The 24,817-nt window shown below is 44.4% G+C and overlaps 1 protein-coding gene across 8 annotated transcripts in view; it reads right to left on the reverse strand.

Moving 5' to 3' along the window:
- DOCK3 (dedicator of cytokinesis 3) overlaps window positions 1-24,817 on the reverse strand; it is a 421,452-nt gene that overhangs the window by 23,527 nt on the left and 373,108 nt on the right. For 7 of the 8 annotated variants that reach the window (XM_032648825.1, XM_032648824.1, XM_032648823.1 and 4 more), the window contains 8 exons: window positions 18,110-18,195; window positions 15,634-15,660; window positions 15,413-15,508; window positions 13,671-13,731; window positions 12,841-12,934; window positions 10,420-10,568; window positions 4,063-4,149; window positions 2,615-2,719 (listed from right to left, as the gene is read on the reverse strand). In XM_032648825.1, the coding sequence (XP_032504716.1) occupies window positions 2,615-2,719; window positions 4,063-4,149; window positions 10,420-10,568; window positions 12,841-12,934; window positions 13,671-13,731; window positions 15,413-15,508; window positions 15,634-15,660; window positions 18,110-18,195 (705 nt within the window). The remainder of the gene's footprint in view (window positions 1-2,614; window positions 2,720-4,062; window positions 4,150-10,419; window positions 10,569-12,840; window positions 12,935-13,670; window positions 13,732-15,412; window positions 15,509-15,633; window positions 15,661-18,109; window positions 18,196-24,817) is intronic. The other variant, XM_032648821.1, reaches the window with a different exon arrangement.

A 24,817-nucleotide genomic window follows, 5' to 3' on the forward strand; every position in this document is an offset into this window, starting at 1 on the left:
GTGGATGACCTCAGCCTTTTTGGAATAGGATTTTTGCCCACTTTTCACTTCTTCTCTTACTATGGGAGAACTCAGCTAAGGCTAGGCCACATGTCCAGATGGATCAGAATGGAAAGGCAACACTGGAAGGGAAGTCAAGGTCAGGAGGAGCAGGCTGGCCTCTCCAGTGGAACAGACAGAGGACAGAGACATTTCTAAGTCCCTTGCTTGATAAGGAGAATTGACAAAGAAGGTAACTGTTTCAAACTTGCCTTTTCATATCCACTCACAAACGTACAGTCCTCTCCAGTGTCTGTTCATGAGTCAAATGAAGAGAAACAGAAATTCCCCCAAGGAGGGAGGGCTGGATGTTTTCCTGTCTCCATGCAGATTAGCAGATAATCACATTTGTGAGGCAAGACGGGCAGATGGTCCAGAGAACTCAAGCTGACAGAGCTACAGTAATAGATGGCCTATGTGGGAAGGTGAAAGAGTAGCCTAGTGTTCTGGGGAAGACCCAGCAGGAGGAAGGCACAGAGCATTGACCTTGAGGCTGGTTGCCGCTTTCAAGTCTGCTCAGGCGAGAGCCCCAGCATCCCTACATGAGACAGATCTGGCTGCCACTGCTTTCCATTTTGCCCTTGCCATTTACAAGGCAAACGGCTACCTCTACTGGACTTATTCCATTTGCCACAGATGAACTGAGCACCTGAGGGAAGGGAAGGCAGCATGTAGCCAGGCCAGGCAGATTTGTATACATGAAACATAGCTCCTAGTGTGGAAATGAGGATGGACTGATGGATGATATTTCCTAACACCTCTTGTTATTTTTCCTCCATTACTGGCACCCTTGAAACCATATTTGAACATTTAGACTGTCACTTGAGAACACTGTATGAATGGCTCAGATGCAGGTACTATGCCAGGTCCTACTTGTCAGAAAGCTCTGAGAGCCCTGAGATACTGATGTTCCCTGTGACATGAGCATGAGGGGTGGGAGCCAGGTGGAACCGTGATGGAGACCTCCTGCTTGACAAAGACAGAAATGGGGAACATCAGGGCCTGATTTTGTAATACTCAAAATAATGATGTTTTGGAGTAAAATCTGGTTGATGACATACAAATTGTGGGACTAAACAAGGAGAATAAAATGACAAGCATAATTTGCAAAGATAAAATGCGAAAGAAATAACTTACAGGGCTATAATCATTAGCTTATCAAAGGGCTTTGTAGAGATGCTTTTGGTTTCTAATTCTTGTACTATTCCTTCTTTCTTTTTTCCTTCTTTCTCTTCTGTTGACCTTTACCCCCACTGCTGTTGTATGATCTATGCTGATGGGGGCAACAAACATGCCACTTCTGATATGCCTGGACTGGATGGTCCCTAGAGAATGAAGGAGGTCCAGTCTCCTGAGGAGATCCTCTACTTATTCACATTCTGCTACTATAAACACTCCTGTGCAACAGACTTAGAGCCTTCTGGGGATCATGATCAGGCAGAGTGTGCTTGCTGTCCCTATCACTATTGCTAGTTCCTGCAGAAATCACTTTCATTTTAGCCTATAATGATTACTGCCCAAGAAATGTGCATGTTGACCTGCCTTACATCTGAAATGTAGTCAGTCTGGACTTTGTTGCTTAGCAGACTGGCTTTTTGTAAGGAGCCATTAAGCTCAGTTGACCTTTGATGAGATACCAAGCTTATTGCTCACTGGCTAAAGCAATTTCTCCAGTAAGATAGGATCCCAAACACATCAAGGGAATCCTATGAATTTTCCCAGCTGCTTCCTGGACACTGAACCTTAGTATGATACTGGAACTGGGGACAATCGGAGCTACTCTTAGGTCTCAACTGCAGCCCTAGGGCTCTTTCATCAGCACAGCTTCGTTTAGGTCATTTGGGAACAGCAAATCCGTGTGGGCTACAGCCTACAAGCCCAGGCTGACTTCTCCTGGAACCTCTGGGTTGTGCTGATTAAAGAGAAAAAAAATCGCAACTGTTTAACTGGTGTCAGTATGTCTGTGCTCAGTCATTCCTTCCACTCTGTTTATATACCAGCTCAGCCTTTCCAGCAATGGTGGAGGAAAATGGCTGTAATCATCATGGGCCAGAGAACTGGCTGCCTAGGAAAAGCTTTCCACAGCCAAATCCCATGTTTGGCAGCTCCCACAAACTCCAGGAGCAAGGGGACTATCCTCTGAAATCTCTCAAATCAATAATTCTCCACCCTGGTGTACTGCCAACTGTTGAGGTCAGGGCTGTACTGAGGTCCTGTCTGGCTGAGAACAGTCACACTGGAGAATTCCAGGCACTGGAAACAGAAGTTGGAAGGTTTCTAAACATACCTATGGGACATTCTCATACCCTGGTCATTTCCTGCAGGAACTTGGTTGATTTGGTAAGAAAACCACCCTCATACATTCCAGGTAGCTACAAAACAGTACTGCAGAGAGAAACAGTCTAAAGTTGGTAGCCAGTCCAGTCAAATTAAGCCAAATGCTTTTTGTTGGCTGGTCATTCCTTCAAAAAGAAGTATTCAATAGAATAGGAAAAAGGTTAAAAAAAAAACAGGTTATAAATAACTTACGTGTAAAATATGATAGAAGTTCTTGTGACTACCTGAATGGACTCACCCGAAGGAAAAAAGGAAACTTCCTGCCATAGAAGCCGACCCGAAAGAACTCAGGCTCCAGGCGTTGCTGCTCCGTGATGTTGTCATAGTAGCTGGCCTCCATTTTCTGTGAACGAGAAAGGCAGTTGGCTTGACTGCTAGTGGTGTCCAAAGCAAGTTCTCCCAGGCCTAAGTAGACACTGTCTTTTGGAAAGAGAACATGGTGACTCAGTCTAGATAAAAAGTGAGCCCCTAGCCCTGATCAACCTCTCCCTGTGGAACTGCCTGATGGAGAGGAAGTCTTCGCTCTCCATTGTCATCTGACGGTGAAGCAGCCCTGAGAGGCTGCTTGGAGTATCCTTCCCAATGAGTAGACTCAGCCCCACAGAGGCTCAGGCTTCCTGTACTTTCAGGGATACACATTTAACATGGACTTCCTTTTTTTGCTCAGGAATTCCTGGTTTTGACTGATACTCACTATACCAATTGAGTATAAGCTAGTGTTGCTTATAGGTGGCACCATTTTCCATCAGTCCATCTGCATTGCTCTTGTTCATTTGTCATCTGACTCGATGCTAACAGAATGAGGAAGGCTTAGTTACCAGCATCACTCGTACTGGTCCCAATTTATGAGATTTTAAACTTTAAAAGTTGAACTAATATCCAGAGGTCTGGTATTACCAAGGTCGATAAGTTTTTTAGTCTTGGATGGCCTGGCTTCAGGTTCAGAAAAACTCACTGAAATCTGACTGGGAAGACAGCCCTAATGCACTCAATCAAGCCAGCCTGCCAGCGGGCAGCGGCCTTCAAAGACCAGTCAAAAAGCTACTGCTAGAGAACCACATCTATTATATAGGCCCAAATCCTGATCAGGATCAGGGAACACAGAAGAGCTAGCCATGCTGAAAAGGGTGCAGGAGGAGGATGAACTGAGATTCCTGACTTCTCTTTGCCAATGACTGTTACGATTTAATACCCAGCACCGGCAACTAGGAAAAATTTGGGAGACCTTCAAAGTCCATTTCACTTAATTTTGAATATTTTTCATCAAAGAAGGGAAGAAGAACTTCCTTTACTTGGGTGCTCAGTATTGACCATAAGCCAAGGCAGTGAAAGAGCTTATAATGTTTTCAGATGAAGCATACCTGAACAAAATCATTTCAGGAAAAGCTTCCTCATGAAGTCGAGCTGCCACCTCCTCCTTGAAACCCCCATCCTAACCTGTGTATGCTGCTTCTCCCTTCCTTGAGCACCAGTGGCCCTCGGGGTCTGGATCATACAATCATTTGTCATGTGTTTGTTTTGGTTCCCCAGCCATAATGCAAGCATCTTGAGAGCAGGAACCTTGGCTTTTGCTTCTCCTGTACTGTCCACAGCACTAAACCAAGGGCTGGGTCCACAGTAAACGCTCCCTTAGAAAAGTGCTAGCACCTCCACTCAGGGTTGGGGTGGGGGAAGGGCAAAGCTCACCCGAATCCAGCTGAGGCTCTGATAATCGTAGAGGCTCTCATACTGACACGCCAGCTCCCTGCACAGTGGGATCCCAAACTCCCAACTCTGCATCAGAAATAGGAAAAAGGCTTCAGCACCTCAGGCAGCCTTGGAATGGCCCAAGCCCACATCAAACATATCAGAGGGCACAACCAAAGGCCTCCTGCAAATCGTATGTCACAAAGAACATATGCTCAAAACCAATTTGTGGAGAACACATAGCACTGGTTTTCTGGCTTGAGGCATAGTTTTCAGGTTTCTACTCAAATGTTTCCACTTCCAAGAGGCCTTTCCCTAACTACCTTGTCAAGGACAGGCACTACCCCAACCATTCTCTTTCATTACTCTGAAGTTATCTTGTATAAAAAAAGTATTTACTTTTTCAAATTGAAGTGCGGTTGAATTACAATATTGTGTTAGTTTCAGGTACACAAAAGTGATCCAGTTATATATATATATATATATATACACACACACACACACACATACATATATTCTTTTCAGATTCCAATATTACAAGATATTGAATGTAGTTCCCTGTGCTATACAGTACATCCTTGTTGTTTATCTATTTTATATATAGTAGTGTGTATCTGTTAATCCCAAACTCCTACTTTATCCCTCCTCCACCCTTTCCCCTTTGGTAGCAATAAGTTTGTTTTCTCTGTCTGTGAGTCTGTTTCTGTTTGGTAAATAAGTTCATTTGTATAATTTTTTTAGATTCCACATGGATATATAATATTTGTCTTCTCTGTCTGACTTACTTCACTTAGTATGATAATCTCTAGGTCCATCCATGTTGCTGCAAATGGCAGTATTTCATTCTTTTTAATGACTGAGTAATATTACATTATATATATACACACATACACCCTTCGCCATCTTCTTTATCCATTCATATGTTGACGAACACAGGTTGCTTCCATGCCTTGGCTGTTGTAAATAGTGCTGGCATGAACATTAGGTGCATGTATCTTTTTGAATTAGAATTTTTGTCTTTTCTGGATATATGCCCAGGAGTGGGATTGCTGAAACATGTAACTAAAACTAACTCTATTTTTAGTTTTTTAAGGAACCTCCATACTGCTCTCCATAGTGGCTGCACCAATTTACATTGCCCCCAACAGTGTAGGAGGTTCCCTTTCTCCACACCCTGTCCAGCATTTATTATTTGTAGACTTTTTGATGCTGGCCATTCTGACTAGTTTGAGGTGATGTCTCACTGTAGTTTTGATTTGCATTTCTTTAGTAATTAGTGATGCTGAGCATCTTTTCATGTGCCTGTTGGCCATCTTTATGTCTCTTTTGGAGAAATGTCTACTTTGGTTTTCCGCCCTTTTTTTTTTAAATGGTGCAACCACGTTTTTTGGTTTTGTTTTAATGTTTTTTCTTTTCTTTAACAATTAATTAATTAATTAATTTTGGCTGTGCCAGGTCTCATTGGCAGCACATGGGATCTTTAGTTGCGGCATGCATGTGGGATCTATTTCCCCGACCAGGGATCGAACCCGGGCCCCCTGCATTAGGAGCACGGAGTCTTACCCACCGGACCATCAGGGAAGTCCCTCTGCCCATTTTTTGATTGAGTTGTTTGTTTGTTTCTGATATTGAGCTATATGAGCTGTTTGTATATTTTGGAAATTAAGCCCTTGTCGGTTGCATCATTTGAAATACTTTCTCCCAGTCCGTAGGCTGTCTTTTCATTTTGTTTATGGTTTCCTTTGCTGTGCAAAAGCTTGTATGTTCGATTAGGTCCCGTTTATTTTTGCTTTTATTTCTTTTGCCTTGGGAGACTGATCTAAGAAAATATTGCTGCAATTTATGTCAGAGATTGTTTTGCCTATATTCTCTTCTAGGAGCTTTAAGTTGTCATGTCTTAAATTTAAACCTTTAAGCCATTTTGAGTTTACTTTTGTGTATGGTGTGAGGGAGTTTTCTAACTTCACTGATTTACATGCGGCTGTCGAGCTTTCCCAGCACCAATTGCGAAAGAGACTGTCTTTTCTCCACTGTATATTCTTGCCTGAAGATTAATTGACCATAGGTGTGTGGGTTTATTTCTGGGCTAAAAAGTATTTACTTTTATGTTGTATTAGTCTCAATTAGATGATAAGCTGCATGAGGGCAGGAATCCTGTTTATATCCTTTATCCTCAGACCCTAGAACAGTGCCAGCCATGAGCAGGTACTCAATAAAGATTTATTTAATGAGTTAATGAAGGAAACAATGACTTTTAAACTAAGATCATTTAAGCTTAGAAACAAGTCTGGAAGCTAAGTAGGAAGTAGCTATCCAAGGGCTTGGTAGTAGGTCTGATAATTTCCTTTACAGAAATGTTCAAATCTTAGAGCAGGCTTCAGATAATCCTTGCCTACTCACGTCTCGGGCTGTTTCCGTGGTGTGGCTCCTATTATGGTGGCCGGCTCATCTAACAGTGGCCTTCACTAAGGGGCAATATTGTCCATTTCCTCCTCTTTTTAATACAGTGCTTTCTCTCTTGGCGAGATTGGAAATCAAAGGTTTACTTGACATTTTAGCCAGGCTCTTCTCCCCAACTTCTAAGTACTAATTAAAATTTTTATTATAGGAAAATTTTAAACATATAGAAACACGGAAGTATGAACCCCTAGGTACTCATCACCCAACCTCAACAATGACCAACTCATGGCCAGTCTTGTATCATTAAATATCTCATCCACTTACTCCTCCCCATAGTTTTGGAAGCAAATATCAGATATCATACTATAATTGTACCCATCAATATTTCAGTATGAATGTTTAATAAGGACTATATTAAAAAACAGATTTGAAATAGCATCAGGGAGAAGGACAATACTCTCCATGTTTTATTCATGACTGTGTTTCTTTTTAAAAATTAATTAATTAATTAATTAATTATTTTTGGCTGCGTTGCGTCTTCGTTGCTGTGCACGGGCTTTTTCTCTAGTTGCTGTGAGCGGGGGCTACTCTTCGCTGTGGTACGCAGGCTTCTCATTGCAGTGGCTTCTCTTGTTGCGGAGCACGGGCTCTAGGCGCGTGGGCCTCAGCAGTTGTGACTCGCAGGCTGCAGAGCGCAGGCTCAGCAGTTGTGACACACGGGCTTAGCTGCTCTGCGCCACGTGGGATCTTCCTGGACCAGGGCTCGAACCCGTGTCCTCTGCATTGGCAGGCGGATTCTCAACCACTGCACCACCAGGGAAGCCCAGGACTGTGTTTCTTATCCTTTGAAGAAATTAACGCCATATGGATTGAACTGCAGGACCAATTAAAAATGTTGAAACAAACCAAAGAGAATTTTAAATAGACCCTGACTCCCTGCTCCGATACAATGCCTCTGCCTCAGTGAGCTAGAAAGCCTCTTGTACCCCCACATCACAGCTTTTAAGGGGGCACATGTCTGTCCTCTCTCTGGCTCCAAGTGCTGCTTGGGCAGGTTTCAGTGAAGGGCCCACAGGAGGGTCTGCCTGGCAGGAAGATCCAAGGGGGCTGGCGAAGCAGCTGAGCTGTGTGCAGACTGCTAGCCAGCCTGTAAGGAGCGCCCCATGGGGAACTGCTCATTTAGGTGATGAGGAACCCATGTGAGGCTAAAGGCACTTTGTCTGCTGACGGTAGCTCCCAGTAAAGCAGTTCTACTCTATTAGGATCAATGCTTATCTGCCTCGCTGGCATCTCTGCCCTAATTTGTAGCCCTGCTGCTCCAAGCCTGCCCCTCCAACCCCCAAGGGTGAGCCAGGACACTCTGTCAGCCTTGAGGGTTGTGCTGGAATGCTGGGGGTTTTGAGAGCTACCTCGGAACACAGGGAGGGAACGCCCTGCAGATACAATGCATCCCATCTACATCTTCTCTCTTGGTTTCCTTCCTTCCTTCTGGCAGGAGGCAAAGCCAACTACACAACTACTAACCAGTGTCTGAAATCCAATCACTTCTACCAGCTTGGGCAGATGTGTGTTTATACATCCTTGTTGCCCCCACTGACAGGGATGGCACAAAAGTTGCACTGACTTGGCTCACTTTACTCAAACTGGAAAGGAAGGCAAAAGCCTGGGACTCCAGGCTGTCAGTCTTTGTACTTCTGTCTACACACAACATTTTAGAAGCAACAGACTCATTCCTTCAAAGGAGTGTGAACAATAGCAGCCCTCAGCAGTAGAGTCCAAGCCCACCCCCACATGGAGGGTTGGTTCGGTCCTGATGGCCTGTATGCTTTAGGGGTCAGAGGCCTCCTCCCAGCTTCCCTTACTGTCTGCTCCCTCTTCCCTGAAATGAAGGACCAGCTCCCATCTTCACGCCTCCCCTTCCTTCTATTTTTTAAAATTTATTTATTTATTTTATCTTTGGCTGCGCTGGGTCTTCATTGTTGCGCACCAGCTTTTCTCTAGTTGTGGAGAGCGGGGGCTACTCTTCGTTGTGGTGCGCGGGCTTCTCATAGCGGTGGCTTCTCTTGTTGCAGAGCATGGGCTCTAGGGCACGTGGGCTTCAGTAGTTGTGGTGCATGGGCTTAGTTGCTCCGTGGCATGTGGGATCTACCCGGACCAGGGCTCAAACCCGTGTCTCCTGCATTGGCAGGCAGATTCTTAACCACTGCGCTACCAGGGAAGCCCAGGAGCACTTTTCTTGCATCAGACAGGTTTTGCTTTTCTGGAGCCATTAGCAAAAAAACCCTGAATGCTTTTAAGAGAACTGGTTAGCCCTATCTACTGGTTCTGTCAGGTATGAAGGTACAGAAACAGAAAAGTTGGACCTTCTGTATGAGCCCAAGAGAATGGTTGTGATAAATACCCCTTTGAGGATGAACTCATGAAAGGGCTCACTGAGTGGTCTGTTCTCAGCACAGAAGCTGCTCCCCCAGCAATTCACACCAAAGTCAGGGCTGCTAGAAGGAGGGGAAGATCCCTGACAAGGTAGCCTACAGAGCCTCCCAGTCCTTCTCCCCTTCCTGCTTATCCACAATACTCAGGCAGGTTTTGCATTACCTTCCCTTGTTCATACTAACCTTTAAACCTGCTTTCTTAACACTACTGTAGTGTGGGGTGAAAAGGGGACCATTAATGCTCACGTGTCCCACTGCTGGCCTCAATCAGATAAGCATAACTCTACTCTGTACTCTATGCCCATGGGAAGAAAAATAAGCTAATATACTAACAACACTCATGCACACTCACACCATGCTTATGCCATTCCCTCAGAGCTGGGAGGGCTCGCTGGGCATATGGGTACGTGGCAGCTCCAGGTGGGCTGGGTGCCAGGAAGACAGACCTAAAAGTGTACTGGCATGGGGCCCTCCGTCCATCTCTGGACCAGCAAGGAGAGGAGCCTTTGGGCTGGCACTGTGGCTCAGTCATGTGTGGCTGGCTGACAGCTAAGCATGGGTCTCCTTTCTGGGCCAGGTGAAATGAGAGCTCCTGAGGTTTTGGAAAGGTTCCTGCTTACCAGTGTATTCCCTACATGGGTGAATGTTTTTGACAAACAAAAGTCTCTCATGTTGTGTAAAACTGATGAATGTTTTCTGATTTATGGGCAGAAGTTATTAATGTTTAAATCTTTCTTTTTTTATGATAAAAAAGCTTATTTTAAAAAACCAATTTCCATTCAAGTCTGGAGTTCAGCCACTATAGTTCCCTGAACAATCCTGTTTCAGCTTTTTAACATGCTCCAAGCTGAGTAATGAGAGAACAGCTTCAACAAGTTACACAAGCGCAGCCTTTCCAGTGTATGGGCCATAGGTGGGTCAGAGGGCCCCACAAGGACCTCTCCCAGAGATTGGAGCAGAATGGCTGGGAAGTCCCAAGGAAGTCTGAACCAATGCTGACAATGCCTGCTAATTCCACAGAATCAAGTTTAATAGAGAATAACCCCAATGAGAGGAGCCCAGACTATGCTGTAAGGAAGGGAAATCCAAGACAAGAACATGTACCCGTAAGAGGCAGTACAGGCCTCCGTTGGCTGTGGTTAGAATCCATTAATTTTTACAGCTCATATTTTCTATAGCAGAGCAGAAAGCTACAATAATTTAAGTAAATCTAATATATATAAGCAGGGGGCCCAAAGCCCCTGCTGTTGGAGCATTAGTATTTACAGATGTGCAAAGCTGGTATGTGGGGTTGTCTCTTACATCCCCAATCTGGAATTGGCTTCCAAGCCACAGAATTAAGCTGTTATTTTTTTTTCCCCAGAGAAAGTCATGCTGCCTCCAAATCTAACGCACACATATGGGCCTCCACCCCCTCACCACCCCACACAGTACCCTCTGCAGCTGCTGCCATCCCTGTAGCGTTAAGATGCCACGTAGTACAGTAGAAGCTGAGACGCTCAAAGCCTTGCCTAATAACACCCACCTTGCCTTTGTTGAAGTAGTGGATGATCTTGCGGCACAGTCCCTCTTTGCGCTGCCACTCTGTCTGGGATGGGTAATGGAGGAATTCCCGCAGTGGCCTTTCCTCCCACTGTAGCAGCTCACAGTAGAGGAGCAGAGTGAACGCAGCTTCTGTGGGGACAGGGGCTATGGAGGTCCAGGGGCAGCCAGGTGCCAAGGGACCAGGCTAAGCAGCATGCCAGCGCAAGGCATGTGCAGCCCAGATCAGGGATGCTGGATACCAAAGCTGAGATAGAGGGGCTGTCCAGCCAGTGAATAGCCCATGAACACAGCATGAAGGAACCAAAGATCCTAGTAGACACCTTCCTCCCTTAGCCTGGTCACCTGCTCTGGGTGCTAGATAAAGTATGGCTCAGGTACCTAGGGGTCTGTGTACAGGTTGCTTTGCTCTGGGACACACTGACATGTCAGAGAGAGTTCTTGGGTTCCTTTTGGCTCAACTGACTAGAGCTTCTTTTCCAACCTTTTCAGAACTGGCTCTGAGGGGTAAGCACTGACTAAGGCTTTTCTCAGCCCTCCCGAAGCCAGCCTCAATGCCTCCAGCTCCATTTTCTGAGCTCAGCATGGCCCTGGGAATGACCCTTTCTCCTTATCTTGACCGTTTCTAAAAGGACCAGAGAGAAGGAGTGTGTACGGTGATAACTGTGTGATGGGCTCCATTCCTGGAGGAAGCTAAAATGGATGCTGGGCGCAGGGCGGGGCCCTGTGACACCTCCCATACATGTGGAACAGTTGGAGAGGGTTTACAAAACAACCGCAGCTAAATGCTGTAGCTTCCTAAATCCCAAAGACTCAGTAAGACTGAGTTACAGCAGCGGCTTATAGTCCCATGATACAGTCTGCTCTTTCCTGTTCTATTTGCTCAGTTTTAGTGGGCATCTCCTACTAGCAAGTTAATTAGTTCTAGCTTCTGCCTGGCCTTCAAGGCCCTATTCAAATCTGCTCCCCATGACTATGAAGAATCTCTTTTCAAATTATCTAGTGACCCACTTCCAGTTTTAGCCAGGTATATTGCCTGCAGCCACTTTCCAGGCTCCTGCTCACGTTTGCACTCTGCCTATGCTCTGGCTACTGGACCCTCCTGCCCAGGGATATACGTGCCTCCTCACTGGAGCTGTGAAGCCCCTTCTCACTGGGAACAAGCCCATGAGGCCCTCAAGGCCTCCCTCTAGAACTCAGAAAACCATGTGAAATCCTTTTCTTCCCTGCCAATATTCTTTTCAGATGTTACTCCTGAGGCCACCAGAGGCAAGGCTCAGCAACCTCTCTCTGTCTAAATTCCTGACATAGCCTTTCAGTGATGGCCCAGTCCTCCAGGAGTTTAGTAAATGTCTCTATTGATACATGGAACTTTTCAGTCTATCACTTCACTGCCCTCTCAAAGGGCTGCTGGGATCATGGGTGGAAGTGGACGCAGAGAATGGCAGGTTCATCCCAGTCATTTCAGATTTAATTCTTGCCAAGCTGTGTCAGGAAAGGTGGAATCTATGCAAAACACTCTTTAACATCTAACATAAAATAAGGAAGGAGGATTCTGTGTTTCTACAAATTCATCTAATTCTCGTAATGCTGTGGACAAGAATAGCTTGAATTTCCTGGCCTATGATACAAATTCAAGTCCTATGGCTCAAGGGCTAAGATGTGATGGCTGGTCACCACAGTGAAGAAGTGGCTATTTTGGGGGAACTATGATACAAGGTAATCAGGCAGGACACACATGGGTACACATATCTTCCTGACTCAAAGTGGCGCTCAGTAAACAGAGTGTGACAGGTATGTTGAAATGCTTTTAAATTTGTTCTTTTAGAAAGGGCCATAGTAATGGATTAAATTGTAGATACAATGAAAGGGTCCCTGTCTGGTCTGTCAGAAAGTAAGGTGAACATTCTCCATACTCTCCACTGGGAGCTCAATGTGGGGCTGTTGTGTACTTGCAGGGGAGGAGCCCAGACTGCAAGGCAGGTCTGCCAGCAAGTTCTGGAAGTCCCAGGGTTAGGCTGATGTTCCTGTGTTATGGCCTCGCTTAGTTCCAGCTGTGAAGGTCCTCAGAGAAGTTCTGCTCATGAAGAGGGACCGTGAGCTCAGGATGCTCTGAACCTGGCACACCAGAATTTGGAGGTCACCCTTGAGGCCTCAGAGCGGGTGAATAGGAGGCAAGGAGAGTGGAAGAGCTTTGGGCAGCAAGGCACAAGTGGAAGTTCCACCTGCTTTTTCTCCACCACGTTACAAAGGAGTTGAGGGAAAGGAGTGAGGTGATGGGCATCATGGGTCCTGACACTCTGCTAAAATCTGGGAGGCACCAGCTCAGAGCCTTTCTCTGCCAGCTGTGCATGTATGTCCAGTCTGTCCTCATGGGGAGGTGTAGCTTCCCCTTCCCACTTACCTGTGTAGTTTTCGGCCTGCAAATGCATGTCACAAAGCTTATGGATATAGCGGATATACATCTCTTCTTTGTTAATCTCAGATTTGTAAAAGTTCTGTAAGAGAGAAGGAAATATAAATGAAGATGGGAGAGGCTGCTGCCTGTGGAGGCCATCTCTGAACTCCAGGCAGCTGGCCAAAACCCTGGGTGTGCTGGACAGGAGGGAGAAGACAGGCCGTGGAGGTAGCCAGCACCAGGAAGAGAAGGGACCAGCCAGAAGGTACACCTGCTGGGGGTGAAACCTCTGGCAGATCTGCAGGAGCCCTGAGTGATGAGACAGAGGAAGAATACCAGGGAAGACTGGAAATTAGAGTATGTCAGGGTTGGCGGGACCTTGCCAAGAGGCCAGGCTAGAGCTCTGTCCAAAGAGAAGCTCATTTCATTCCTTTCCCAAGTAGGAATGTGAGTGATGAGGTGCAAGTTTCCAAGTTACCAGTAACAGAGCTGATGTCCTGACTCAAACCCTTAGGCTTGGAACTTCCCTGGTGGCACAGTGGTTAAGACTCCATGCTCCCAATGCAGGGGACCCGGGTTTGATCCCTTGTCAGGGAACTAGATCCTACATGCATGCTGCAACTCAGAGTTCACATGCCGCAACTAAAGAGCCTGCCTGCTGCAACTAAGGAGCCCGCCTGCCACACCTAAGACCCAGAGCAACCAAATAAAAAACAAAAAACCAAAAAAACCCCTTAGGCTTATAGCCATGTATTGTAGAAAGGACAGGCCAATCACAGGGCAGGACAGAAGCCACACTACGAGGCAGAGAGGAGGAAGAGCCCATATTCTCTCACCATCAGGTTAACAGTGCAGCCGATCTTCTTATTCTCTGTCTCCTCTCCTTTCATGCAATCCCTGGAAGGGAGAGCACAGATGAATGCACAAAGTGGTGCCTCTGGGACAACACAGAGACCTGCAGTGTCACTGAGGCATTAGTATGTCCAAACCCCAGATGAGGATGCTCTCCAACAGAAACTTCTTCCACAGATGAGACTGTACTGTGAGCTCCCTCTAAGCTTTGGACCCACTCCTAGGGTTCAAAGATCTCTGTTCAACTGGACCCCTTGCTCTGGTGGCAGAGTGTAGAGCCCAGATGCTATATCAGGGCATTAAGTAACACCTACCAATGCCTTCAGCACAAAAGAGTATGTCAGTAAAGTAGAAGGTTAAGTCCTCAAGTTTCCAAAAGGGGAGGCACAGAGCTTTCCTTAAAGGGCAGTTTTCATCTTGTAGGACAGTGTTTCATAGAAGCCAAGACACTCTACTCTAGGGACCCACCTTCAGGACCCTGTGGCTACAGCAACCACGACATGGCTGCCATGTACATAATCTCATTCGCTTTTCTCACTATAGTGTTCTTCCTGTGCACTAGTCTTTGGAATCCCCTCTAACTAGGAGCAGTTGGTTTGGAGCTTTTTTTCTGATTTAGGGGTAGCTTCGGCCAGAGCTAAGCTGCATTCATGCTGAGTAGGGCTGGGTTTAGGAGGGGTCATGGCTGGCCTTCCAGACACAGAACAGCAGGAACACTGAGAATGAATCCTTGCCAAGGGAGGGCAGGGACTGGTCAAAGCCAAGCTCCTCTGGGGAGGAGAAAGGCCTAGCACAAGGGGATGAAAGAGAATGAGAACCAGACTGGTGAATCCAGCAAGAAGCTTCCTGTACACGCAGCTAGCTGGAGTCCCAGATGCTCTCCCTTGGCATCTGCATGACATGTAACACAGAGAAGACAACTATTGCTTGGGTCTGGGTTTCCTCTATCATTCCTCCTCATTCCTTATCACCTTCCTCTAGGTTCCCAAAAGGCACTCTTAGCTATCACCTGAACTCTACTGACAGAATAACTAAGGCTGCAATGGTAGCATTATTGTTACTTTTAGGCTAAGTCAAAAGCCATGATATGACTAAGAAGGCAGGCTTTCACGAAAAAATGAATTTCACATGAACTCCCAGACTGAATGTATCATAAAGATCTCTGAGCTCACAGGCTGCCTCCTCTAATCTGCTCATGGCCAGGATCAAGGGACAGAAATAAACAGATTTTACACAAAGAATGGAGGCATGGAAAAGTTGGGTCCCCCTTCCCTGGAAAAACCAAATGAAAGTCCTCCTGGGTCACATTTCTGTACCAGGTGATATTTTCCTGCCCATCTGCCACATGGCTCTGAGGAAGGTCTGCGCTAAGGACCTAACTTGCTCTGGAGACAGCCTTTCTCTTCCTCTCTGCTGTGCCCATTCCTCTGAGCCTTGACTTTTCTGGATGAAAAGCCAGAAGGCTACATGTCCCTGGGATACCTCCTGGATACACGTGCCCACGTATCGGGGGTAAGCCCAGGAAGCCCTGGCCTACCCTGGGAGAAGGCTTTCTTCCTCTTTCTCCTTGGCCATCAGGAGATTCCTAATGACTGGTGATGGCACACAACACCAGAACAGTCCTACCTCTCATGGCCACGAGGTCTCAATTTTAAGGGCAGGGGATCCTCCTGCTGGGGAGAGCATCTGACCAGAGAAGAGGTCAGGTAGGTTCCTGAGAAGATACCTGTAGTCAAGAAGGCGTTCCATGAGGCGGGTGACCGAGGTTACAAAGGAAATGCCGGTCTCGCGCCATGTTTCCTGTTCAACTTTCTCCAGCAGGCTATTGGTGGAAGCAAACACAATGCACAATGCATGAGCCTTCCTTGGGCACCAGAGTAAGGTCCCAGAGCCCGTGGGGCCTGTGATGGATCTGGAGACGGCAGACTTACCACACTGCAGTCTTACCTGGGGTAGGGCCCAAACAGCTGGGTTCTACTCCATGCAGCAGAAAGCAAAGACAAAGCAATTACTGAACTGGCCAGCAACCAATGAACACGTCTTCCATTCTCCTGTGCAAGTTCCGAACTGAGGGAGCGGTTTCAAAGCCCCAGCCCCTTTAGGTGTACACACTGTGAGATCTGTTCTGAAGAAGCAGCGGAGTAAGAGTCCACTGAGGGATAGACCTGGCTTTGCCAATTGGCTGGCTGCCTCTATCACTGCTTAGAACCATCCTCAGCAAACATACTAACCAACGTTTTCAAGTAAACCAAGGGAAAGATTCCAACCAGTCTTGAGGGCCCAGCGTGAAGGACAGTGAGTCCAGGAGTTACACTCTCATCTTCACTGTCATGGGATACTCCCATGTAAAATGTGCCAGAGCCAAGAGCTAAATGCTCAGGTGCTTTTCTCACTTGCCAGCCCATGCTCCTGTCACCTCCAGGTAGCCTCTGACTTCTCCAAAGAGCCTGGCTTCTGAGATCCTCTGCCTTTTCACAGTTGTCTCCTAGGGGATGATGACCTGGATGGACTCTTTCTGTTTGCTCTAGTGATTATCTCAGGTCAAGGTCTCACTCCTGATCCTTTTGTACACTGTCCCTAGCTCCCTAAGGTCATGAAAATCACCTAGAGTGGAAGCCTCAGCCAGGGACCCAGCACTGGGAACTCACACCCACAGCCTGACTGCCATTAACACTGCAATGATGACAGCTGTCTTCCTTGCACACAGCATCTAACTTGAGCCGAGGCTTCTGGGAAAGTGAGGGTTTCCATGTGACCCATTTACTAGAGCGAGAAGGTAGGACCATTGTCCTTCACCTCTGAGCTGCGTGGAAAAAGCCACTGTGTTCACATTTCCCAAACTGTTCTACAGAGCTCTGCTGTCCTGAAGGACAGAGAGAGGTGTTCTGTGAGCAAAAAAGCATGGAAGATGCTGATCACCACACCTTCCTTTTAGAGAGTTTTCACATCTTTCTAAATATTAAAGGCTTTGAGAAGTCCTATAATACAGAGGCCTGTTCGATTTTATTTAACTGAGTCTTTTCTAAACTGATTAGCCCATGATCCACTCCCACCTCCCCCCAGCATACCTACAAACATCTTCCCCAAACACAGATTGGGAAATGCTGCTCCTTGGTTATCAGTGGCTTTCAGTTCTCAGACGTGAACAGTGTTTATGTAACACTATTTGGTCAGGTAATTATTAATAGCAAGTTATTTTTGTGCTTTTTCCTTCACAGTAAAATCATCAGTTAGTGGCTTAGGAAGAGATTTCTCTTCCTTATTTCCATAATTAGAAACATCTTCAGCTAAAAGAGAAGTACTAAAGGATGGATTAATTTTCACAAATTAAAATTACTTAAATTTCAAATGAATTCACATTTTATTGCATGACTCATCAAGGAACAAAGTAGGCAGGGTGTAGCAGGAAGATTTCCCCCTCTTGAAACTGGAATATCTGGGCTGTACCCCCAGAGCTGCTTCTTACTGGCCATGCAACTGAGGCCACGCTACCACTTCTCTGAGCTCAGTGTCATCACCCCTACTCCTCAGGATAATATCTGCCTTGCCCACCTCACAGGTGTGTTGTGAGGATTAAATCAGATATGTCAAGAAATTTTGTACACTGTAAAGTTCTAAGCAAATGTACAGTATTATCATTAGAAAATATATTACAGGCTTATCTTAAAAATGTCACTAAAATAAAGAAAATCTCAAAGCTAGAGATAATGAGTGAGATAGGAGAGGGCTCTAGAGCTGTAAATGTCTTTAAATTTTGTTTTTTAGGAAGATAAAATACCCAACTTTACTATCTCTCTGGGAGGACCATGGCTCTCCTGAGTCCTTCCTTTGGGCTTAGCCCTGTGGCTAGTCCTGTAAGGTCTCTTGGCCTCCATCAACTCAAGACAGAAGCCACAACTGGTGGACCTGGGACCCTTGACGTCGGTCAGTACAACCACCCTGTTTCACAAATGGAAACTGGTTTGGAAGGGGGTATAATTTGTTCAAGTCACAAAATTCATGGCAGTGTTTTTCAAGCTGATTGTACAATCTTACAAAGCAGAGATTTAATTCCCTCCCTCCCCCCACCCCGAAATGTCAGCCTTGAGCCCTAACTGAGTCCCTATGAACTGTTTGCCCAACTAGATACAGTACATGGTATGAAGATATACGATGATCCTTTTGCTATCAGCAAATCCAGGAGCTCAGAGTTATCACCTGTCCCTACATCTTTAGTCAACTATGGCAATCCCTGAGAGAGCTTGCTGTCATGATGTCACTTTCTTGTTGACAGAAGGTGAGCACTGCTACCACCAGGAACAACCCTGGTCTCTCCTGATACCCACACTCTGAAGCCTGCCCAGTGCAGGTTGCACCGCTACCCTTCATTAGCCCACCTCACCCCCTCCCCCAACGTGAGGTACTTGGGGCTGAAGCAGCTTACAGCAGGCCGAAGAGCTCCCTGTAGCTCTCATCGCCTTTCCCTTCTGACACCATACTGTCCAGCTTGTCAATCAGCTCGGCCTCCACCTAGAGGGAAGCAGAGATTTTGTAAACCCGAAGTGACCTCAGAGGAAGGATGGGAAATCCAGCCCCTGTGATAGGTGAGGATGGTGGGGAACTGCTTCCCGATTTTTTCCTTGCACCAAATAAATCCTAGAGAAGGCAGGATCTCATCTACAGCACTGAGAAACCACCCTGCCTCCCCAATCAGGAAGGGCTCCCACTCTAGTGGTTTAAATGAGTTGGAACTTACACATGCGTCTCAGATACTCTTTTCCCTAGGGGCAAAAGGCAAGGACTCTCTGGTGAGAGAAGTATTTCGAATCCAAAAGAGGACTTTGTCAAGTGTTTTTCTTTCTTAAAAAATATTCATTCAAAGGAATTGGTATGTATAAAATACATTTGGTTAGAACTTTACCCTCTATCAGCCAGCCACAAAGAAAGCTTGCTTTGGGAGGCTGGTCCTCACTTTAATGGCTGGCATTAGTCTGGGCTGAGGGAGATGTGTTTCCTTCAGAGAGTCCCCTTCAGGATAAAAGGCTCTATTCTTTGTCCTCACAGGACCTAAAGCCCTTGGAGCTGCCGCCCCTGCCGCTGCCTCGTCACTGGGGCCCCCTGCACTTGTTATTGGATTCTTAAACCATAAGGAGCAATACTGCATTCATTCCTACCTCACTAATCTGCAAGGCATTCAACAGTGCTAAGCCACTTCTCTAACAGGCCTCAATGCATATACTCTGAGGTGAGAAATTAGTTGTAAGTGATGTGAGATAAAAATCTTTTAAACTGTTCATTAGCCTTTAAAATGTGGTATTGTTTAATTATTTATATAGATTTTTATATAAACAAAAAGTGGCATGGTTGCATTTAATAATGAGCTATAACAAAAGCATTTTCTCACTCCACATAGGGCCAGAGTCCTAAGATGGTGAAATATTAAATTAATAATTGAATTAGGAAATTCATCAAAGGCAGTTACGGTTTCTGAAACCCTATCAGCAGAAAATGAGAATGGATGAATAAATATGGCCCTTTTATAGTGGTCTGGTATGGCCAGGTGGAGACTGCTGTACATTTATGTTTGGCCTAATCAGTCAGCTGCTTGAATATACTTTCCAGAGGAAATACAAAGTCTGAGATCAGAGGTCCTTAGGGATCGAGGCCATCTGCCTTTCTCCATCTGGAGAAAAGGCACCAGCAGGGACTTGCCTGCTGGGGTCATGTAAAGTCAGGTTGGGATTTCTCATCACACACGCAGGTACAGGTTGTGCTTTCCAGAACAGGGCAAAGTTGGGGAAGGGACCTGGAGCAGCAGAGAGTACAACAGCGCAAATGTGGGTGCAGCAGTTCCCTGGAGTTCTCAAAATGGGTCCCTGGGCCAAAAGCATCAAGTCACCAGAAATCTTGTTAGAAATACAAATCCTCAGGCTCCACTGGATTAAAAACTCAGGGGTTGGGGGGCAGCAGTCTGTGTTTTAATAAGCCCTCCGGGTTGTTCTGATGCCTATTCAAGTGTTAGAACTTCTGTATTAGGCAAAGGAACTGGTGATGGAAGGATTCAGGGACATTACTTCCTCACTCCCTGCAGTGCTGATAAAGGAAGAAGTTACTAAGAAAAATTGAGAAATCCAAAATGGGACACTGAAGATCAATGTATGCAAAATCAATGTCTCTAAGTTAAACAAATGCTAAGTTCTTCAGATATATCATGTCGTAATTGGTAATACTGATGATTTCAGGTCTGCGGAGTTACTTTTATTTTATAAAACCAATATTCCTGAAGTGACACCTTGTTATTCATTCAACAAACATTTGTCCTGTGACATAACCAGCTGCCTACTTCTGTACAAAATATTTATCTATGCCTAAATTTCTGCATTTATGAAATGGTAATGGTGGTTAACATTCTTCTTCAGCATCACTGTGCCCTAGCTCTTGGGAAGTGCTCAATGAATGTTAGTTTTGATTTTCATCTTCATGAACCCACCATGTCTCAGGCATGGGTTCTAAGAAATAAAAGCACAAGAAATGGTCCTGGCCCCAATAACTCATCATCTGGTAGAGGAGGCAGGGATAACAGCTAACACAGCTCAGCATGGGCAGTGCTTAGATGGGGCACACACAGAAAGTGGCCTGGGGTCTGAGTAGTCTACAGACAACAGAGGTTGTTAGAGAGACATAGTGCTGTAAAAACTTAAGAAATGTTTTTACTCTTTGATACAACAATTACAGGTGAGAGATTTACCTAAGAAAGTAACTTAAAATGGATATGTTTTTTGTAATGTTAACAGCAAAAATTTGGAATGAACCTAAGTTCCTAAAACTATGAGACTGGGAATTCCCTGGTGGTCCAGTGGTTAGGAGTTGGCAGACTTGGTGCTTTCACTGCCATGGGCCCCAGTTCGATCCCTGGTTGGGGAACTAAGATCCCTCAAGCTACAGGGCACAGCCAAAAAACAAATAAACAAACAAAAACACCAAAAGCCCCACAAAACCTAGGAGTCTGATTAAATACACTGTGGTCCAAGCTATGCAGTGGAATACCACGTAGCCTCTAAACTGACAGTGTGGTGCAGAGAAGCATTAACTGACATGAAGGATAGTGATGACAAGGTGCTACTAAAAAAGGAAGATTAAAAACCAATATACACAATGGTTCCAAAAAAACCAATGTACACAATGATTCCATTTTTTAACTTAAAAAACTCTATGCATTGGGAAAAAAAGACGTGCCTAGCCCCTCTCCCCCACAAGTTACTAACAGTACAATTATGAGTTAAGTCTTTTCACTATAGCTTATTTGCATTTTAATTTTTCTATATTAAATAAGTATTGTTTTTATAATTAGAAGAAGTATTTATAGTAGAAGTAGGAAGTAGGGGAGGAGTTAATAGAGCCAAAGCTGTGGAAAGCACAACTAGAACCAAGACCAAAAAGTCAATTGGACTTTAATGATTAAAAACTTTTTCGAGAGAGCAATGTCAACAAAAGTGGGTGCACAATATACATTAGACTGAACTGATAGGAGGGTGGGAAGTGGAAATGTGGGGATGAAAAGAGTAGACTACTCTTTTAAAATATGTAATGGCAAAGGGAAGCAGCAGCAAGATTTTTTTAACCAGGGACAACGAGATTTACATGGCTTGCTGGATATCAGTTATTCATGACAGTCTTATTGCAGGAAAAAATGCTACCCATCAGCTGAGTCTTGAAGTGTGAGCCAAATGAGCTCCAACTAGTCTTCCACAAAGCTAACCTTCCTTATTCAGTGTTAGTGATGGTTAAGTATAGCCCAGCTCTTCTTTTAGTAGACTCAGATGACCCATGGTGCAGTTCTACAATGTCATCTACTTCTTGGTAACCAGGTTCTCTCATCAGGCAGCTGTGCATTTTGCACAATTAGAAGGCACATGTTGGGGCAACATAGAAAAGCAACAGTTCTTTTCTGTTTGAAGTTATTATTTCCTGAAGTTCTGAAGGCAATAGAGCTTCACACTCTAAAAATGGATTCTTATCTTAAATACTATTTACTCAAGATAGAGAGCATCTATGAAAAACCTAGAACTAGCATCATACTTCAGTGAAACACTGAATGCTCTCCCCTAAGATTAAGAACAAGGCAAGGAAAAAAAAAAAAAGAACAAGGATGTCTACTTTTATCACTCTTATTTAACATCAGACCAGAGGTCCTAGCCAGTGCAATGAGGCAAGAAAAAGAAATAAGAGGCTTACAGATTAGAAAGGAAGGAATAAAACTATGTCTTTTCACAGGTGATAGGATTATCTAAATATAAAATCACAAGGAATCTACAAAAAAGCTTCTAGAACTAATAAGTGAGTTTAGCAAGGGTGGAGGATACAATGTTAATGTACAAAGCAATTGTATTTCTATATAATAGCAACAAACAACTGAAAATTTAAAATTTTAAATCAGAATAATTTATAATAGCACCAAAAAGCCCAGAAAATACTTACATATAAATCTAACAACATGTGCAAGATCTGTATGCTGAAACTACAAAACATTAATGAAAGAAATCAAAGAACACCTAAATAAATGGAGAGATATACTGTCTTCAAGGACTAGAAGTATTTATTAAGTACTATTAAGATATCAATTTTCCCAATTTGATCTACAGATTACAATGCAATCCCAATCAAAATCCAAGCAGGAATTTTTATAGATACTGACATGCTGATTCTAAGATTTATAAGAAAAGGAATTGGAATAGCTAATACAATATTGAAAAAAAAAACAAAGTCAGAGGGTTCACACAACCTAATTTTAAGACTATAAAGCTACCATAATAAAGACTACGTGGTATGGTGACAGATTAGACATATAGATCAATGGAAAGACTAGTGAGTCCAGGAAGAGAACCACATGCCTATGGTCAATTGATTTTCAACAAAGAATATAGTCTTTTCAACAAAAGGTGCTGGACATCCACATGGAAAAAGGAAAAATAAAAAGTCTTGACCCATACTTCACACCTATACAAACATTACCTCAAAACAGATCATAGATCTAAATGTAAAATTAAAAACCTTCTAGAAGAAACAAAAGAGAAAAATTTTATGGTCCTGGGTTAGGCAAAGAGTTCTCATATATGATCCCAAAAGCACGATCCATACAAGAAAAATAATGATCAATTGGACTGCATAAAAATTAAAAACTTTTGTTCTGTGAAAAACATTGTTTAGCAAATGAAAAGACAAGCTAAGAGAAAATATTGGTAAATCATATAGTCAACAAAGGACTTATGTTCAGAATATATAAAGAACCCTAAAAACTCAACAATAAGAAAACAAACAGCCCAATTAAAAATGAACACAAGTTTTGAATAAAATCACTTCACCAAAGAAGATACAAAGATAGCAAATAAGCACATTAAAAGACGTTCGGGGGCTTCCCTGGTGGCGCAGTGGTTGAGAGCCTGCCTGCCGATGCAGGGGACACAGGTTCGTGCCCCGGTCCAGGAAGATCCCACATGCCGCGGAGCGGCTGGGCCCATGAGCCATGGCTGCTGAGCCTGCGTGTCCAGAGCCTGTGCTCCACAATGGGAGAGGCCACAACAGTGAGAGGCCCACGTACCACAAAAAAAAAAAAAAAAAAAAAAAAAAAAGACGTTCGGCATCATTAGTCATTAGGGAAGTGAAAATTAAAACCACAGTGATATACAACTACACACCTATTAGAATGGCTAAAATAAACAAAGAGATAATATCAAATTCTGATGAGTATATGGATCAACTGGAACTTTCACACACTGCTGTGGGGATTTCAAAATGGTATAGTCACTTTGGAAAACAGTTTGATAGCTTATAAAGTTAAATATACATTTACCACAATATCCAACAATCTTACTCCTAGGTATTTACCTAAGAAAAATGAAAGTCTATATTCATACAAAACCTGTAAAGAAAAGTTTTTCAGAAGCTTTATTCATAATCACCAAAAAGTGTAAATAACCCAAATGTCTTTCAAATGGTGAATGAATAAACTGCAATGGCATACTACTCAGCAATAGAAAAACTGATACATTTAACAAAATGGATAAATCTCTCAAAGGCATTATGTTAAGTGAAAGAAGTCAGTCTCAAAAGGCTACAGTCTACATGATTCCCTTTACATGACATTCTGGAAAAGGCACACATAGTGAAGGAGAATAGATCAATACCTGCCATGGTTAAAGGGAAGGGAAGGGTTTGACTACAAAGGGGCAGCAAGATGGAATTTTTAGGAATTAAAAAAATCTTGACTGTGGTAGTGGTTACATGACTTTATGTGTTTACCAAAATTTACAGAGTTGTAAATCCCAAAGACTGAATTTTACTCTTTGTAAATTTAAAAATTACTGTTTGCCTGGTCTGTTCCTCACTGTTACAGTCACTCACTCTAAGAGCACTGGTTCATCCCAGAATCACAGGGTTGGGAGGGAGCTTAGTGGGGAACTGGTTATAGTCCCCAAGCCAAAGTAGAAATTTCTCCTCGAGGCCTACAGGGGGCTTCTGTTTGAGAACCACCAGCAAAGAGGAACTCCCCATCTCTGAAAGCAGGCCAGCTTACAGCAAATAACTTGTTGCTAGCAAATTATTTCTTTTATTAGCTAAAATTGGCTTTTCTACCACTGTTTTCTACCTATTGTTCCTAATCCTATTCCCTGGAGCTCTAGATAAAAGGGCAGGGGCCATCTCCTCCACCTTAGGGGTGGCAGAAGAACTGCACAGAGGGACAACCTGAAGTCAGTCAGAAACCAAGGGCTTACACCTCATGGACCCACCCCTCTGTGCAGGAGTCTGTGAAATTCTAGGCTATGAGAAGTCATCTGGTCTGGGCTCTAGCCTTAGAAATGCCCAGACCACACACACTGGGAAACCTCCAGAGAGAAGAGACAACACTCCCAGGACCTCCTCCTGAATGAAGCTGGGAGGTTACAGTCTGTCATTCTCTCCTTGATCAGAAAGTTCCTTTCACATGATGTTCAATTCCTTTCCTCTGATTCTTTTCTGGCCTCTAACTTCATGAAGAACATCCACAAATCAATTCTGGCCAGTAAGTAAAGGAAACCCTTGAACAGGACTCAAGATGGCCAAGTTACAGCCTACTTCCGCTGGAACTAGATCCAGGCTGGATCACGTGCCTGGG

Source organism: Phocoena sinus, chromosome 11 (genome assembly GCF_008692025.1).
Source record: "Phocoena sinus isolate mPhoSin1 chromosome 11, mPhoSin1.pri, whole genome shotgun sequence".
Taxonomy (NCBI): Eukaryota; Metazoa; Chordata; class Mammalia; order Artiodactyla; family Phocoenidae; genus Phocoena; species Phocoena sinus.